At 32.2% G+C, this 12,533-nt stretch overlaps 1 protein-coding gene across 1 annotated transcript; it reads left to right on the top strand.

Moving 5' to 3' along the window:
• The first annotated feature begins 1,071 nt into the window (after nucleotides 1-1,071).
• Nucleotides 1,072-2,560, top strand: LOC107062572 (myb-related protein Myb4-like). Its single transcript, XM_015313359.1, has 3 exons — nucleotides 1,072-1,245; nucleotides 1,649-1,778; nucleotides 1,923-2,560. The coding sequence occupies exons 1-3, from the start codon at nucleotides 1,098-1,100 to the stop codon at nucleotides 2,425-2,427; spliced, it is 783 nt and encodes a 260-aa protein (XP_015168845.1). The 5' UTR covers nucleotides 1,072-1,097; the 3' UTR covers nucleotides 2,428-2,560.
• Nucleotides 2,561-12,533: the final 9,973 nt, after the last annotated feature.

The following is a 12,533-nucleotide window of genomic DNA, read 5'->3' as shown; positions in this document are numbered from 1 at the left end:
AGCCTGACTTATTACTCTCTATGTTTTATTTTATGTGATATAGTTTGACTAAACATAGAATTTTAAAAAATAAAGAGCGGCTTTTGAAAATTGTTGTTCAAAACAAATATAAATATTTGTGTTGTTAAATATCGTCTCATTAAGAATAAATTAAGTAATAACAATATAGTTAAAACAAGTCATATATATATATATATATATATATATCTAAAAATTAGTATCCCATTAAGGAGAAAATTGAGAAATTAAAGTCAAATTATTTTTAACTATTAAAAAGGGAAATACATTCTTTTCGGAACAAATTTAAAAAATTTATAAAAATGTATCACAAGAATTAGAAAAGTAATAGTGTCATTTTGGAATAGTACTCCATTTGTCCTACTTTATGTGCCCCATCAGAAATTCGAAATTCAAACTTTTAAACTTTATTAATTCAAATATAGAAACCTTAAGTTTTTTGAAATAAAAATTTATATGCTCCCTCTGTCCGCTTTATTTGTCATTTATTCCTGAAATAGATTTTTATTTTTACTTGCCACTTTTAACATATAAAGAAAAGACAACTTTTTTTTCATGTTTTATCCTCAACATTAAATACTTATACTCCAAATCATTTTTCAAGACCTAAAACTAAACATCATTTAATAGGGATTAGTGCGGTAAAATACCTATATAAATAATTGTTTTCTTAATGGGTGTACCAAGTCAAATAGTGACAAGTAAAAATGAACAAAGGGAGTACTTAAAAACTAGGCAAACGTATGATATATATCACAATAATTAATAGCTTAAGATATTTAAAAAACATATAATAAGAAAATTTCGATAAAAAAAATTCTTAATTGACTCTCGAAATTCCAACTGTATTACCAAAATTGGGAAGGAGGGAGGGAGTAAGTAAGATAGAACAACAAAGGGACAAATTAGGAAGTAGTGAGGTTTGAGGGTGAGGGAAATGAACTTTCTTGGAAATAATGAAAATTTTGAACTATTATTCCACAAGCCGAAACCCTCCTCTTTCCTATATATAAACAATATTCAAACTTTGTGAAGTATAGCTGAGACTCTTAATTGGTGAAAACATATACTATATAGTTATGGGAGAAGTAGTGTTCCAGCTTCAACGTGGCAAAAACATGGATTGTGTAAAGAAGGGTGCTTGGTCTCCTCAAGAAGACAAAAAATTGATTGATTATATTGCGAAATATCGTAATTGGAACTGGAGCCAGATGCCCAAATTTGCAGGTACAACAAGTACCCCGATCATAATTTTGGATCAAATTTTGAAAATTTATCTTCAAAAACATAAAGTCTTATTCATCCTTGCTTTTTTTTGTTGCTTTGTTATTACTTTTAGGGTTTCAGCATGTAATATACATATGGACAGGGGTGGAACCAGCTTGTAGTTAGGGGGTTCATTTAAACCTCCCTTCAATCGAAACTTATACTATTTATACATGACTAAATTTATTTTCTTATGTACGTATAGTAGATGTTGAACCCCTTTGGCTAGTTAATTAGGGTGTTCAGTTCTTCAGATTTTGAACCTCTTAATGAAAATCCTAGCCCCGTCACAGATATAGAGACTACTTCTTAGGCTCATCATATATGTGTGTTTTAATTTGTTGTTATGACATGGGTGGTGTAGGGCTATCAAGAACTGGGAAGAGTTGCAGACTGAGATGGACCAACTATTTGAGGCCTGATCTAAAGAGAGGACCATTTAGCCTTGAAGAAACTCAAACAGTCATCAGAATGTATCAATCACTTGGTAGCAGGTGACAATTAACTACCTTAATTTTTCATCGAAGATGTGATTAAGTAAATAAAAGTGTATTCTGTCTATATGATCATTCATGGCAACTCAAACTGAACTACTACATACAATTGTCTGACACTATTGATGTTATGTTTTGTTGAAGGTGGTCAGCTATAGCGAAAGAACTGCCTGGTAGAACAGATAACGAAATCAAGAATTTCTACCACACACATTTAAAGAAGCACCTTGGTGGGACAAAAGTTGAAGTGAAACATAAAGCAAGGTCCAAAAAGGTGGAGAAAGTTAAACAAATAGAGATGAGTACTCAAAAGAAGCCTTTGATAACTACTTGTCCAAATATTGAAGGTCCTAATGATCAATCACTTGATTTCACCAACTCCTCCTCCTCCTCTAGCTACATCACATTTGATGAAAATTATGAAATCTTGGAAACATCTAATCAAGACAATGATGTTACTTCAATTGTCAATCAAGTTTATGATGACGAAAACATAGTTATATTGGAGAGTAATCCAGACAGTACAACAACGTCATCATCAAGTGTTGATTTGAACGTGAAAGACTTCATGGATGTGAGTGTTCATTCATCTAATGTTGTTGATTTCTGGTTGGAGCTATATATGGCAGCGGAAAATCTGAACACCTAGAAGCTGAATCTATTTCAGAAGATTCAGTTACAATTATATGTATGCCTTTTCATGTCCACTATTGTGTGTTAAGTTTATGTACCATAAATCTATAACTATATATGCACTATATATGTATATACTTGCAATAAGATTCAGCCTCGTCAGGTGGTCCGATGCACACCCTTCACTGGAAATTATGTGGTATACATAGGTTTAATGTTATTAGCTAGTATTATATATGAGTGTATATTTAACTCTTAATTAACCCAACAAAATAAAAATTTGCACACGCTTCACCAAATGCTTGGCTCCATCTACAATTTGAATTAATTGATTAACAATGATTGTTTCGCGATCAATTCTAATACAATACTAAAAAGGGCAAAAAACCTACTTAAATTTCCAAATACATGATAGAGAGAAAACACTGATTAAGGGAGAATATTGTGAAACACTGATTAAGTTTCCTTATGTAAGATTGTTTAGGTACCCATTTTTTGTTACCTTAATCAATTCAATCCACGTGTCCTTTAAACATCACATACAAATTTAATTGTACCTAGAGGCAGAGCCATAGGATTAGAAGTTTGGGGTTCGAAATTTTATGACGGTTTCAACCCACAACACTAGTGTGAAAACCCCTTCCTTACCACTAAATTGTCAATGAATTTTGTTACGGGATTCACAAGTTAATATAATGGGTTCAATCGAACCCACGAATCCCCACCTAGCTTCGTCCGTGATCGTACCTTTTCCGATATAAACAACACAATAATCCACGGGTAGGCTAAAGAATAAAGCTTTTCCTATTATGGAGCAATAGTTTTTTTTTCTTCAGAAGGTAGAATATATATTATAAATTTACATACTTGTAAGTTATAATTAAGAAAAAGGAATATCATGTCATTTCCATCAACCACTTTAGAGGAAATGGTTGAAAATAATGCTTTACAAAGTGAGAGATTTTTTTTTTAAAAAAAAAGACATGAATCTTATTATTGGTGATGATATTTATGGTCAAAATTAACCTAGTAAGTTGAGTAGGAAATGAAAAAGAAGAAAAGAATGTTCAGAAGTAGATCGTGCTGGATGTTTTGACCAGAAAAGAAACAATTAAAATGATTAAGGAGAGCAACTATTCCTATTATCAAGTCTTTGAAAAATAATTCAAAATTGAAACAGTAATCTTAGGTTGTTTAGTATTTGTTATTCAATTAATGTCTAATTATAATTTATTTGTCCTAATTTATATTGAAATACAATTTTTAATCTTAGTTTAATTTGATTTCTTATTATTATAAATAAAAGCATTGCTAGTTATTTTCAATATATAGAAAGAACGGTGAGATTTCAGAATCTTTTAAGTTTATTAATAAAATATTTTCGTTCAGCAACTTGTCACTTGAGCAAATTAAGCGTAGGCAAAGAAACATCATTTGTTATCGTCATGCCCATAAAACTTAAACAAGAAAACGATATTTCCTTGCCAAGTTGTAATGAAATCATATTTGTCACATGGGGCTGCTCAACTAGGACTTGCAAGAAAATGACAAAAAAAACTTCTCTTTGTCTCAATTTATTATACAAATATTTGGACAAAAAATCATTATTTTTTTTGTAAATGTCCTTTGGTCCTTTTGATGTGAAATCTACATGTTGGTTTCGTTTTTTTTTTTTTTAAAAAAAGAGAAATTATGTGAAGATTTGAGTTGGCACAAATTTTAATTATTTTGTTATTTTTTACCTTTTGTGATATCAAAAGAAAATCATAACTATTCATGTGATTATAAATCATCACAATTGAAAATAAAGAAAAATGAAAAAAACTTGACTGGTAAAATAGTCAACAAACACTAGTCTATCACTCATTTCAAGAGTATACTTACCAAGAGAGGTTAAGTGTTTTCTTATGATAACCACATTAAATGTAAAGATTAGAGAGTATTATTCTCGCTCGTTCATATTAAGTGAATTATTAAGGTATGAAACATCCCTTCTGAAAAATATTAAAGGACATAATTTAAAGTTCATTTTTTACTATTATCTTTTTTATTATTACCAGACAAATCTCATAGAAAAATTAAAAATTAAAAATAGAAAAAAGTCTCAATAATTTCCTTAGACTTTGAATAATTCACTTATTGTGAATTATGAAAAAAAATTCAATAATTAACTTAATACGGACTAAAATACTATACACTGAACATGATATATCGATGAGATAAGACACAGAACATACAAATAAGCAAATACATATAGAAAGACCTAAAAATTTGGATCTTCAATTAGAATAAAAAAGGCTTATGTTGCTAGATCAACCATAATTATTGTGTTAATAAAGAACTTTTATAATAAAATTAACGACTAATTCAGTACGAAAGGGAAGCTAAGGTACGTTGAACAAAACCTCGATCATTTTGTTATTTAAAATTAAAGATTTGATGTTCAAATTGCTAATTAATCCACCATCATGCTATTGCTTGTACATTTGACATACTCACAATGGCCAAATATAATATAGAAAGATTTTATCTAAATGTGAAGTGAATAAAAAAAAAAAGAATGTAGATAGTGATATAAGTAACTTGATTTTGACCCTTCATTGTGGAATATCACCAACTTTTATCCTCACATATTACAAATGTAAACTCTTAGTACAATGGGATATATATTTGTGTGATCATTTGGGCACTATATATGGCTCTTTCAAAATAGTGTAGAAAATGAATCAATGACATCACACACTAAGTTCAATTAAGTTCAAAGGATCAACCTATATTCACATTTTGTTGATGTTATAACATCATAAATGCACCATAAATCCTTAACCCTTTTTTTTCCAACCCATCACCAATTGGTTGTGAGACGCCATTGATGTGAGGGGTTAGGCTTGACCCCTACCATGTCCATTAATCCAAAAAGTGTATAACATTGGAGGGGGACATGGACCTTACCTCCCACAAGAACCTTCACAACAAAAAACTTACCACAAGAAAGTTATATACGCCTGACTATATAACTTATGTCTTGTGATATAGTTGTATCCAAACACGTCCCTATTGCTACTATTACGCTTGTCTGTACCCGCGCGTATTTCATGATTACTTTAGACCACCCTCTTAAGCTCATCTTAAATTTGTATTAAGGTCGTTTTAATTAGGATAATTTTTTGGGGGTTTTACAACTTTAATTTCATGTTATGGAGGTATTTCGAAGCTACGTCACTTCAAAGGGAGGTCCCAAGTCGAGTCCTAACTTCTTTTTTGGCAATACTTTTTTAGTTTACATCTTAATTTTTCTGTCCTCTAAAACAATCCAGTTAATTTAAACCTTCACATTGGAATAATACGAAAGACATTAAAATTTAAAACCCTAGAATTCCACAAGCATGTGAAACTTTAAAAAGGTCAAATTAGGTCAATAGTCTTTGCCCTTTCCGATATCCATATTAAGTTCATTTCTCATCTCTTTCCACTACATATATTTTAACCCTTTATTATTAATCTATGGTTAAAACCTAATTAGTTGAATATGAATGAGAAAAAAGAGTACCTAATTAAGTTTTAAGATTATCTAGGATTAGAAAAGGAATAGCAAATATTATTAGTGTGAGAAAGTATTAAATATTTTGACTCATGCATTCAAGTTTGACATCTGAATTTCTTTCTTTAAACCAACTTGTCGATTCATACATGGAATCCAATTTGTTTTCATTAATTTATCATAACTTGACATCCTTAATTAATTCCAACCTCGTACGTCCTAATCCCACTTAACTCTGTTTGGATCATTGTTGCCCATTGTATTGTATTCTATCGTTATCATACCTACAATATTTGTTTTAATTGTTACTTAAAATGTATTGTATTGTTAAATATCATTGTTACGTAACAATGACAATCCCCATTTTATGGAACAACCGATTTGGTGTGTTCCCATTGTTACGTAATTTCTTTTTCCAATTATATCATGACATACTATTTCATAATACCTTTTTACCCTTTACCCTATATTATTTAATTTTAGTCAAACCTCCTACCCTAGAATAATTAAGGATATTTTAATTAATTTATAAATTACAATACAGTACGATATAGTCAAACCAAACAATAAAAATGTTATTAAACAGCAACAAACAATACAGTCTAGCCAAACATTGTATCTACCATACAGTACAGTACAATAGAGTACAATACAATACAATACATTATGAAACAATGGGTAACAATGATCCAAACAAGTGTTAAAGTTAATATTTCGAATTCATTAGCAATGATCTTAAAGTAGTTGCATGTTAAAACTATGACACAATACATAAACGTGTTTTTAACTTGGTTTTAATAGATATTTATGTTCTTTGACTTTGAGTGCGCACAAGTAACATTTAAGCTTGTATAAAATTGAACAAGTAGACCCGTGTGTCCTATGTGGCTAAACAAAAGTATTTTTTGGAATTAAGGCTAAATAAAAGTGAGTAATGAATCCACTCGAGTTGTCCCATTAAAAGAACTTTGAACAAAATAGTATACATATTCCTATTTGATTATAGAGTATGTTTGGTATGAAGGAAAATGTTTTCTTAGAATTGGAATTCGACCTCGATCCTAACACTTGAATCGGGATACAGTCTCGATGAACGATCCAAAATCTAATCAGGAATTTTGAGTTAGGACCTAACCTCAACTTTCAATTTGGGACTTGACAGTCAAATTGATATCCAATCTTTACCCCGACCTCAACATTCAAATTTAGACATGATCTTAACGATGATCCAAGATCTGAGCCCGAAACTTGACTAGGGACCTGATCCTGACTCCCAATCCGGGGCCGACATTAAAATTGTGACTCGACCCTGACATTCGAATTTGGACACAACCCTGACGATTGATCCAGGATTTGAACCCAACACCCTATTCAGGATTTGACCCCGACTCCTGACTCAAAACCTGACATTTGAACTAAAACGATCCTGACCCTAACATCGATAGCCGACCCTGATGATTGATCTAAGACTCGATCCTAAAGTCCGCTCTGGGACCCAGTCCTAGACTAGTTCAGGACTCAATTTCCAAATTGAAATCCAGCCTCGACACCTGATCTCAACACCCGATCCAGGACCTAAACCCAACATTTGGCTTGGGACCAGACTTTGACTCTCGACTCGAAATCCACCTCCGACACCTGACTTAAAACCGCACCCCGACACCTGACTCGGAAATCGACCCCAACACCGAGTCCAAAATCCGACCTTAAATCCTGACTCGGGATTCGACCCCGACCCTGATCCGAGACCCGACATCTAAATTGGAATTGACTCTGATCCTAACCTGAGACCCGTAACCTGAGAGTTGGGTCTCGAATTGAGGTCGAGATTTGGGTCCCGAATCGAGAATCATGAATCGAATTCTGAATTAGTATCGGGAATCGGTACTCGAGACTTGAGTTAAGGTGGAAAGTTGAGGTGTGAGGTTGGAAAAGAGTTTTGAAAAATGTTTTCCTTATTTTGGATGCAAGTCGATTTCCATTTAAGCCTATTTGAATTGACTTATTTTAAGTGCTTTTAAGCAGTTTTGGAGTGTTTGAGTAGATTAAAAAAATTCTTATAATCATTTGATTTTAAGGTAAAATGTTAAAAAATAAGTCAAAAGCAAAAACAATCCAAACAGGCTCTCATTTGGGAAACATTTTTCAATTTTTTTTTGAAATTTGCTTTATACCAAACTCACTCATATATATCCCAGCTAGTATAATAGTATTTAAAATTGATTAAAATTTTAACTAAGTAATTCTACATCAACTCGAATTACAATTACTAAATTAGACACCCGATACTACGAGGGCAATCTTGTCATTTCATGTGCTTCACGATGATAATGGTCATCATTTCACAAGTTTATGGTTGTAAGTATAAATTTCTTTTGCATAAACACGTGCTTTCCCCTTTTTACCAGCTTAGAAAACCACTGCTTTGACTGTAACCGTTTCATTTTTTTTGTTTATTTGTCAAATTCCCCGCTCTCTTCATCCTTTCTCCTATAGCAATTAGTTTGTCCGATTAGTTAAGAGGTTAAAAATAATTTTTTTTTAAAAGGTGCTTATTTTTTAAAAGTAAACATGTTTGATCAATTTTTTGAGAAAAAAAATAAATATATTTTGGAGTAGCACAAATTGAGGAAATCCTTTCTAGTGTGTTATTTATAAAATTGTATATTATATAATTCAAACATATACGCATATGGCATGTGCAATGCACATGTCTGTAACACCCCGCTACTAGAAAGACTTTAAATTAGAAAGAAATCTTTTTTGGAAATAATCAAATTTGGAAAGTTTGACAAAGTTAAGCGAAGTATGAGTTTTGGGTCAACTTCAAACGACCATAACTCCTATCTTAGGATGAGTTAGGTAAGATATCAGATACCGTAGGAAAGATCTTTGAATTATCTTTTCAACGCCACCAAGTTTTCTCAGTTTCGTGTTCGTATGAAGGAGATATCCCCATTCGAAGTCGGGATGTCTAGATAAGGAAAGTCAAAACCGGATTTTAGAAGGGTATTATGGTCTTTTCACTACCCAATTAATTAAATCCATTTTTAGTAATTTATTTGGGGTCTAAACAAGATTTGGTTCAGTTTATGCACTCAAAGATTTCACGCTAGGGTTTTAGAGAGAAGAACTCAAGAGAGAAGAGAAGAGGAAAGTCAAGATTTGTCGTCTTCGTGAGGAATTGATTGCGGATTTCGTTAAGGATTTGATCCTACGAGGTATATGAAACTTTCATAACATTGGGTTCGTTCACCCACATGCCAAACATGTTTATTTCAGCGTGAAGTAGTCCTAAAAAGATTGGAAGTTTGAATGTTCTTGATGTGTGTTCTTGAATTGCTTTCGTTCTTGAATTTGGGTTAAGATTGAGGAGTTTCTTGAGGTTATAGTGTTGTTTCCTTGAATTGTTTGAGTTAGATTCTTGTGTATATATGTTGGGTATTTGAATCTAAAGACAATTTGATAAACAAAACCAAGTTTAGACGAATTGGGGGGTTAGAAAACGAAGAAGGAAAAAGTCAGGCGAATCTGGGTACCAAGTCCGGACATGTTCCTCAGGATTGGGTAATTCTTCTCCGCGGAGCGGAGCGATCACGGACCATTCTGCCTCAAAATTCATTTTGCGACCAAATATTTGAATGCATCTCCGCGTCGCGCACTTGCTTTCAGACAGTGATTTGTTGATCTTTTCTCATGTTTAACTATCTAAAAACACTCCTAAACATCATGAGATCTTTCCTATCACAAATCACAATCCTTGAATCCCTAATTCAATTTAAGAAAAGTTTGAGTCAAGTCAAGAGAAGTTAAGAATCAAGTTAAGAGAAGTTCATAGAGTTTTCCCAAGGTCTTTTACAAATGTTTTAACTTTATTTTTAAGACTTGAGTTTTGAGTTGAGTAAAGAGTAAAGGGTAAAGATTGAAGTTCATTTCTCCAAAAAAGAGTATATCGGGATTATGAATTCCCAAAGAGTAAATGCTTTCACAATTAAGCAAGAGAGGAAACTTTGATTTCCAAGAGAGCCTTTGAGCTAAGCTTTGAGCAATTATCTCAAATCACAGAGTTATGTTTTTAAACATATTGAGCTAGTATATTTTGGGAGTAGTATTGAGCACCGATATGGGAGAGAGTTCAGACAACTCCTGGCCCCCATAAACCATGTAGCCACCATGGGTAGAAAACGGTCATACTTTTTAGATGATTCCTTAGTGCTTTTTAGCATAGACTAGTGGATCCACTTAGTAGTCAGGTTCTATACCTATGGCAAGGTATAGGACGGCCTTGGCAACGTGAGGCAAAACACTGTATCATCGCAATAGCTCTTAAGTGATGGTTGTCGGTTAGAGAAACTCCCACAGAAGTATTTTGTATTATTATATACACAGAGTTACTTGTATTTTTATAAACATCCAGAGTTTATATTGTATCTTTGCATACATACAGAGTTACTATTGTATTTCTAAATACACAGAGTTGCTATCCATGTTTTAAAAGCTTTTCTTTATATTGCATTTATATTATTGTTTTATATTGAAATGAGTTCAGTTCAGTTCAGTTGAGTTGAGACCAGTTTTGTTCTTTCGGTTCCCTTTTCAAGCTTATGTCTTGTTTTAGAATTCCCCTCGCATGCTCGTACATCCAATGTACTGATGCCATTTGGCCTGCATCGTTTTATGATGCAGATACAGGTAACCAGGATCAACATCCAGTGCTTCGTTGATCCAGTTGAGCATTCAGAGTTGTTGGTGAGTCTCCTTGCTTCCAAAGGATCCCCTTTTTCATTACTTTATCATTTTAGTTCATTAGGATGTTGTGGGTCTTGTCCCGACGTCCATCTCAGTTGTTAGAGGCTTCATAAACAGTTAATTGATGTTAGTTCTTGAGTCTTTCCATTTTTGTTTTGATGTTTGAGACTTAAGTGCCTTTTTGGCCAGTGAATGTTTCTTTATACATTCTAAGTTGTTTTTATTGAGATTTCAGTTTACTTTTAGAGTATTTTTAACATGAGTAAGTCTTCCGTTGAGTAGTAAGCCAGGCCAAGGGTTCGCTTGGGGCCAACAATGGTTCTCGAGTGTCAGTCCCGCCTAGGGTGTATGCTCAGAGCGTGACAATGTCAAGAATTTAGTAGTATTATATTAAGGTACTATATATAATTTTTTTTCCTTTTTTTTAAGTGGGTCACCATATTTAAAGTATCTCATTTTCTTAAGTTTCATATCCGAATCATCATCAATTGTTTATTAAAATAACATCTCAACTATTAATTGTTTGAGGTTCATACCTGAACTTTAAGTTAACTAGAAAAACTAAACAATAATTAATTGTTGAGGTATGTTTTAATAAACAAAAATTGGTGATAATTCAAATAAGAAATTCACACACCTGACAATTTTGATATAAAACTCCAAAAATTGAAAAAGTTTAAATGTATCTTTTACTATCGACTCTAGGCCTTTTAACAGCAATAACAAATTTTTATGTAAGTTGGTAAACTGAAATTTGATTGGTTGCGGTAATTATTTTTTGGTACGTGCAGATTTACTGAAGCAAATTTAAGATATCAATTTCAACTTGCATTTCTTTTCATTTTTATTTATTGATTATATTAAAACTAACGAGTTCTACTTTTCATATATTCAAATCACAATAATTATAACATGAAACACAAATAGTCATCCATGTTGTCACGTAGACCATCAGTCATAATGGTTTTATGATGGTTCGGATCACTTTAGAAATATCATGGTGATGCTTGATGAATTAGGGATGTTCAATTAAAGATCACCATGATTTACAAACGCATTTGAATCGTAAAAGCAATTTGACAAGAAGCCTTAGAAGAATGTTAATGGTGATATCAGTAGGCATTTTGAAGATCTTTAGATTGAGCAATTGATTGGTTGTGGGTAGTGTTTTGAGTTTGAGTTTTTCTAGAATAAGAGGGAGTATCTAAGCTCTTCTCTGTCAACATATTTGCTTCATCACGAAGGCAATCTTGTTATTTCATGTGCTTTACTAGGATAATGATCACCATTTCACGAGTTTCTGATTGAGAGAAGAAAGTTCTACTTACAATCAGAAACTCGTGAAATGATGATCATTATCCTCGTGACTACAATCACAAATTTAATACTCCCGGTTAAAAAAAATTGACCTACTTTCTTTTTTAGTCTGTTTAAAAAAGAATAATCTCTTTCATTTTTTGGTAACATTTTAATTTCAACTTTCTACGTGGCATGTTTAAGGCCACAAGATTAAAGGGCAATTTTGTACATTTGACATAACTTTAATTTAACACCACAAGATTCAAAAATCGTTTTTTGTTTTCTTTAACTCCATGTCAAGTCAAACTAGGTCACTCTTTTTGAAACGGGGGATTATTTATTAAAAATATCACTGCATTAATCATTCATTAGTTTAATAAAAAAAATGGATGTAATATTTAGTTAAAGTTAAAAAGAGAATATGTGGAGTTAAGTGCAAAAGAATATTTGAATGTCAACTTTGTTTATCAATATTGAAGTTTCATATTTGCAAATAGGTCAAATCAATATTTACAATACTTAAATTTATGGTA

The sequence above is a fragment of the Solanum tuberosum genome, unplaced genomic scaffold, assembly GCF_000226075.1.
Source record: "Solanum tuberosum cultivar DM 1-3 516 R44 unplaced genomic scaffold, SolTub_3.0 scf00245, whole genome shotgun sequence".
NCBI classification, from domain to species: Eukaryota; Viridiplantae; Streptophyta; class Magnoliopsida; order Solanales; family Solanaceae; genus Solanum; species Solanum tuberosum.
The sequence above is the reverse complement of the archived record's forward strand: the minus strand, read 5'-3'. Positions and strand labels throughout refer to the sequence as shown.

What these genes read in the sequence shown, in the direction of transcription:
- LOC107062572 (XM_015313359.1), top strand. Translation starts at nt 1,098, where the DNA reads ATGGGAGAAGTAGTGTTCCAGCTTCAACGTGGCAAAAACATGGATTGT. An exon ending in CCAGATGCCCAAATTTGCAG is followed by an intron (nt 1,246 to 1,648) that starts GTACAACAAGTA and finishes TGGGTGGTGTAG; the next exon opens with GGCTATCAAGAACTGGGAAG. An exon ending in TATCAATCACTTGGTAGCAG is followed by an intron (nt 1,779 to 1,922) that starts GTGACAATTAAC and finishes GTTTTGTTGAAG; the next exon opens with GTGGTCAGCTATAGCGAAAG.